At 33.9% G+C, this 6,619-nt stretch overlaps 1 protein-coding gene across 2 annotated transcripts; it reads right to left on the reverse strand.

The window, feature by feature from the left end:
• Positions 1-1,327: 1,327 nt before the first annotated feature.
• On the reverse strand, positions 1,328-6,258 carry LOC149255939 (zinc finger (C2H2 type) family protein). Of its 2 annotated transcripts, none has more exons than XM_089460605.1 (2): positions 6,013-6,258; positions 1,328-1,821 (listed from the first exon to the last, which is right to left on the reverse strand). In XM_089460605.1, the coding sequence occupies exon 2, from the start codon at positions 1,811-1,813 to the stop codon at positions 1,499-1,501; it is 315 nt and encodes a 104-aa protein (XP_089316731.1). In that variant the 5' UTR covers positions 1,814-1,821; positions 6,013-6,258; the 3' UTR covers positions 1,328-1,498. The 2 variants fall into 2 exon arrangements, with proteins under 2 accessions (XP_089316731.1, XP_089316730.1); XM_089460604.1 differs by having other exon boundaries at positions 1,328-1,818; positions 6,013-6,254.
• Positions 6,259-6,619: the final 361 nt, after the last annotated feature.

Raw genomic sequence — 6,619 nt, forward strand, 5'->3', positions numbered from 1 at the left:
CGTTTATGGCTTAGAAACCATTCAGGAAGATACTGACTAGTCTCTGTGATAGAAACAATTCCGGAAGATACAAGTGTCTGTGATTTTCAATCAAAAAAGGCTTTTCGATATGCATACACACCTTGGATTCAGACACTCAATCTCTACAGATCAAACGTGGGACTTTCAAAAGAAAATAATATTTTAGATATGCATGCACAGTTTTAGCCCACCTCGTGCAAACTCAGTAAATACTAAATATAGTAGAGACTGCTTATTAAATACATCGTAAGCGAATCATATAACTGGACAAAACAACGTAGTCAACAAGAGAAACGGACTAATAACCACCAAACATCTCCAAAATTAACAGCAAGACAAAGTTTCAATCCCTATGGGTTGAGCATTAAATGCACCGGGTTTCAAAATAAACAGAATGACAATGGATGTGTTTCTCTGAATCAATTTTATCCAAAGTCATTGATGGCTAAGATTGTCAGGCCCAATCCATTGGCTTTGATTTCCTCCCCTGACTTACTTTCTTCTACACATTATTGATAGCAAATGTCATTCAGGTTGGTGCGGTAAAAGGTGAGATGCATCCAATAATACTGCTGTGGACTAGAGAACCAATATGAAGACGAGCAACTAAACTAGTCAGCTTACCTACTAAACTCATCATTTTCTATAGAATTCATGCAAACTGTGGAGGCTAAAACTCCACTAACAGTCCCAATACTGAATTTGCTACAAAGGCAAACAGTCAATAGCTTATTTCCAATGGAAAATGTATCATATATCATTTATAAAGAATTCTTAGCTTCAGAAAGAAATTTGAGCTCAGAAGAAACAAGTGAAAATGGATAGAAAAAAGAAAGTCGCACTGCTGTTGCAGTCCCTTGCATGGCTCCTCTGCAATAAAAAAATCCTAGCTTTTGGATTTTTTTCATCAAATTCTACGAAAAATTGGAGTTGTCCAAAAAGCAATTTAGCCAGCCTAATTGTGAATTACCTCCACTTGCAAAATATATTTCTTCAAATCCAGGCATTTAAATCGCAAGGTCTTTCAGAAAGATATTAGGAAAAGATGGGAAACAAGAAAAAAATGGCATTCCGAATAGAAGGGTTCGATGAGCAAATTAATTAAAATAAAGAGAGTAAATAATCGAGACACCATAGAATATACATTGAACTAGGATTTAAGTTTTAACATAATAGCGACATATATACAGAAATACAACGTCTAAGTAAATCCAAACTCTTAGTAACATTTAACCATTCTCAATTAACTGGAAATTACCCACAATCATTCATGGATCAATATCGCAAACGGAAAAGAAGCCACCAATTTTAACAAAAATAGAGAAAAATGTTCATATAAAGATATAGGTGTATTTACTTAAATTCCATATATCATTCCCAAAGAGCTGACAGGCTCAAACAGTATTTAAAGTCACACATCTAGAATGGCATTCATTCAAACCAGCTTCTTCAATCACATCTCCTTACATTAATTATTTCACTTCTTTAAACTACCGCGAACACCAGGACGAGGCTTGTTTGGGTCGGAAGCAACCGTGGCATGTTTGTTAATTATTTTACTTTCCTCGTAGGGAATTTTCGGGTGCTTTGCCTCATGGTGAATTTCCATTGTTTTGATATCAGGGGCGGTCGTTTTACAATGAGGGCATTCATACTTGGCATGGCCACCTTTCTCAACACCGAGACGATCAACTAAACCCGCCTTTCCTCCCCCTCTGCTTGTAGTTGCTGCATCAACTTTTGCTGCTATTTCCTTGGCTGTGTGCTTCTTTGGCTTTGCCTTACCCGTCATGGTATCTGCTAAGAATCATAACATCAACAGAAAGAAAATCACTCAACAAGACCCACATCAAAAATATAGCTTTGGTGTTTTAATAGAAATAAATAGGCAACCCCACATCACATAATAATTTTTTTAACTAATGCATTTTAACCTTAAATCTATTACGCACGTGTGAACCCTTCAGCACAATAATAGATCTAGGGCGGAATGGATCTATAGAACATCAAAGACAAAAGCTCATATAATTTAGGCTCTGAACATCAAAAATAACATTGCGCTTTTTAGGAGAAGAAAGAGGCAAAACCCACAAACCCACAAACTCATCAGACTGTGTAGAAGACGATCCACATCAAAAACATTGTTAGGTTCTTAGTGTAAACAAATCCCACATCCAAAACATTGTAGTGGCTATATTAAAAACAAAGCACACTTTGTCAACTGGCTCTAGCTCAAATGGTAGGAACAAAATCTGTTCTCCTCCCCCACAGGAATTCAAATTCCAGTTCTGAAGTTAATTTTCTTGTTAGGATATTCCAACATATAGGAAATAGTTAAGTATAACTTCGTCTAGTGTATAGTTAGGTAAAGTGTGTTTCTTTACTATGTACTTTTATAACTTACAATCCGACAGTCACAATATGTTCTAAACATGAAGTGATCCGACAGTTCATTTTCTCCTTGGTATTACCAACACTTGATCCGTGGCTTAACACCCAATTGGTCCATGATCTCTTTTTAAAAAGCATGAAGGATCATTTGTAGGGTAACCGTTCATGAAAGAAGCTTATGTAAATTTTCATTCTTTTTATTAATAAATTGCCTGAAGTGACCGCGTTGGCTCAGGCCGTGGACTGTTTCCCTCTTTGAAGGTTTTAACCATGTCAAGAATATTGGTGTATTGATCTGTGATTTGTTTGTGAGCAGTGCCTTTTGGTGCTCTGACTGAGGAACTTACCCTGTAAATTCCTACATTTCTATGAGCTCACTGTCAATTGCAACTCTTCTGACAATGGACCATCGATCTCATTATCATCTATGGGCTGAAGCGTGAAGTGTAGCAGCGAGGAAAAAAGCTGCCACACGTGAAACCCACACCAAAAAGCGGTCAATATGTCCCAATCAAAACCCACATAAAAACAGTCCTAGGTTCTGTTTTAGACAAAAACCATAAAAAAAAATGACGAGATAATACAAATGACAAAGCACATACAATTTGGACTCTGTGATGGAAAAAACAAACAAATGATGCCCAAAGCACAGCACATATAATTTGGACTCTGTGATTGAAGAAACAAATGAAGCCCATATCAAAAACGATATCACTAGAATGCAAAGCTCATATTATTTAAACTCCGTAGACTCTGTAACAGAAGAAACAAATGAAGCCCACATAAAAATAATATCACCAAATTGTATGGGAAATTGAAATCATACATCAAAAATTGTATCGGATCCTGCAATAGACAAAGCGCACATCAGTAGCAAACGGGATCCGAAAAATAGTAATAATCTCCCATCAGAAATCGAAATTGATAATAGCAAATAGGATCAACAAAATCTATTACATAGATAATAGCAAATAGGATCCGAAAATAACAGTCTGTATCAACAAAATCTATTAATTATGTAATGGAAACAAAATCTATTAATTATGTAATGGAAAAATAGTAATAATAATAATCTCCCATCAAAAATGGAAATTGATAATAGCAAGCAGGATCCGAAAATAACAATCTGTATCAACAAAAACTATTAATTATGTAATGGAAAAATAGTAATAATAAAATCTCCGATCAGAAATCGAAATTGATAATAGTGAAAAAAGGGCGAGAAGAGATATTATGAATAAAACCTGTAATCAAAAGACAAACAAGTGAAATAAAACAGGATTATTTTTGACGAAAATATAAAGCCCTCTGTTTATGCTAAATTTAATCAATGAACAATTTATAACCAAACAAAGAACCCAAAAAATACCCAAAATCAACTGTTCTAGCAGAGAGAATGTTCAAAATCTTTAAGAACTACATTTATCTTGGATTTGATATCAGTACCGAGGAAAGAAAAGGGAAAAGAGGGCATTGATAGGATGAGAAAAAATCAATTATGGGGAATTTCAATTGTTGTTAAACTAAAATTTATAGATGTTAGTTAACAATCGTATCACATCACTAGAAGATCAATGAGAACCGGTTAGTCTAGTCCATGTCGCAAAACACACCAAAAACATTAGCTTATCCATTATCCAATATCCGAAATAAAATAGTAAGAAAAAAAAATCATGATTATTTTATAAAAACATAAAGCCATCTGTTTAGACTGAATTTAAATCACAAAACAATGTGTTAAGGCAGAGAATGCTCAACTCTGCTTTTTTATCTCTTTAAGAAATGTACTAATATCGCATTAGAAATCGGTAATGAGGAAAGTAAAAGGAAAAACGGGGAATAGATATTATCATTATGAATAAATCATTTGATGAGAAAAGAAAAAAATGGGAAGAAATATTGGAATAAATCACAGTAATAATAATAATCTCTCATCAGAAATTGAAATTGATAATAGTAAAAGAAGAAAGGGCGGGAAGAGATATTATGAATAAAACCTATGATCAAAAGATGAACCAGTGAAATAAAACAGGATTATTTTTACGAAAATAGAGCCCTCTGTTTAGACTTAATTTAATCAATTGAACAATTTACAACCAAATAAAGAACCCAAAAAATATCCAAAATCATCTGTCTTTGCAGAGAGAATGCTCGAAATCTTTTCCCGTTTCTTTAAGAATTGCATTTATCTTGGATCTGATATTAGTATTAAGGAAAGAAAATCATATTTATCTTGGATCTGATATTAGTATTAAGGAAAGAAAATCATAGTAATAATAATAATCTCTCAATTGAAATTGAAATTAAAATTGATAATAGTAAAGGAAGAAAGGGCGAGAAGAAATATTATGAATAAAACCTGTGATCAAAAGACGAACCAGTGAAATAAAACAGGATTATTTTTACGAAAACAGGGCCCTCTGTTTAGACGTAATTTAATCAATTAAACAATTTATAACCAAACAAAGAACCCAAAAAATATCCAAAATCATCTGTCTTTGCAGAGAGAATGCTCGAAATCTTTTCCCGTTTCTTTAAGAATTGCATTTATCTTGGATCTGATATTAGTATTAAGGAAAGAAAAGGGAAAAGAGGGCAGAAACATGATGAGAAAAAATGATAAAGAAATCAGGTGTTAGATCAAAATCCACATATGTTAGACCAGATGTTAGTTAACGATAGCATTGTATCATCAGAAGATAGCATTGCATCACCAGAAAAGATTAATAAAAAACGGTTAGGTTAATACTTGTCGCAAAACACACAAAAAGCATTGGCTTATCCAATGTCCAATATCATCTAATGTGGAATCTAATGTGGAATATCAATGATGAAATAAAATAGTGGAAAAAAAATTATGATTATTTTATGAAAATATAAAGCTCTCTGTTTAGAGGAAATTTAAACCACAAAACAATGCAATGTGTTAAGGAAATTTAAACCACAAAACAATGCAATGTGTTAAGGGAGAGAATGTTGAACTCTGCCTTTTTTATCTCTTTAAGAAATGTAATAATATCGCATCAGAAATCGGTTATGAGGTAAGTAAAAGAAAAAACGAGGAATAGATATTATGAATAATTCATTGGATGGGAAAAGAAAAAATGGGGAAGAGATATTAGGAATAAATCATTGGATGAGGGAGAAATAGTGGGGAAAAACTAAAATAAAAATAAAAAGGAAAAACATAAACCCACAAAACAATTTATAACCCAAAAAAATCATCAATGTCTTTGATGCGAGAGAAAGCTCGATTATTTTCTATTTCCTTTCGATTCAAGGAATACACAAAGCCCATGTCCAGCAAAATTGCTGGTCGCCTATCCCACAGAAACCCCAATAAATCGACTGAAACTGAAACAGGAGAACCCAAAAAGGACAAAGAATTTAACAAAAATAGGGAACCAGCTCCTGTATTAGACGAATCCGCATAAATCAAAAACTGATCTTAAAATCAAATACGAAAGCTTTCCATTGTACAGCAAATAACGGTCCATTTCTGAGACGAAAAAATACCCAGGACTTGTACTGCCTAAACAAAATGTGGGACTTTTTATTAAGTAGATAAAACTGCTATGGCCGAACACAAACAGGGCTTACCTGAAGTTGGGCGCCGATGGGGATCCCTGTACAGCAAACTGAACTGAGCAGAGCAGTTTATCTCGACGTCTCGCGAGGGTTTCTGAAATGGGGGGTTCTACAATAGTTTTATAGTCTACTTTGTGATCCTTTTTCAAATCAATCGCATCTTTAAAGAAGCCCCGCACAAACCCCAGATTAACTCTGGTTCCACACGGAAATTTTATAGCCGAAGGGCTATTAGAATGATTACTGAGAGCATCAATAAACCCTCGTCCGAATTTTTTAATCCTTAAATACGGATACTTAGCGCACAATTCGTTTTCGACCGGGAATGACGGGTGCCACTATTGCCTAAAAGAGACGGAAATGGAATCCGTTTATTAACTGGAATTATCGCCGTTTTTATTAGTCTTCATGTTTTACTTTTCGTACAAAAGTCCCTCGATATTCCCTGATGGAGAAGTTTTAATTTTCTTTTTATATTTATTTATATATCTAAGGGTGTGGTGTTTTAACTTTATATTTATTTATGGGTGTTGTTTAGTGGCTGAGATGGAAGTTGTTATGATATCTTTTACGTTTAAATTTTAATAATCCTAAAGTCATTTGTATGTGGTATGTGGAA

Source organism: Pinus tabuliformis, chromosome 7 (genome assembly GCF_031772625.1).
Source record: "Pinus tabuliformis cultivar Carrire ecotype Pingquan chromosome 7, CPIR1, whole genome shotgun sequence".
NCBI classification, from domain to species: Eukaryota; Viridiplantae; Streptophyta; class Pinopsida; order Pinales; family Pinaceae; genus Pinus; species Pinus tabuliformis.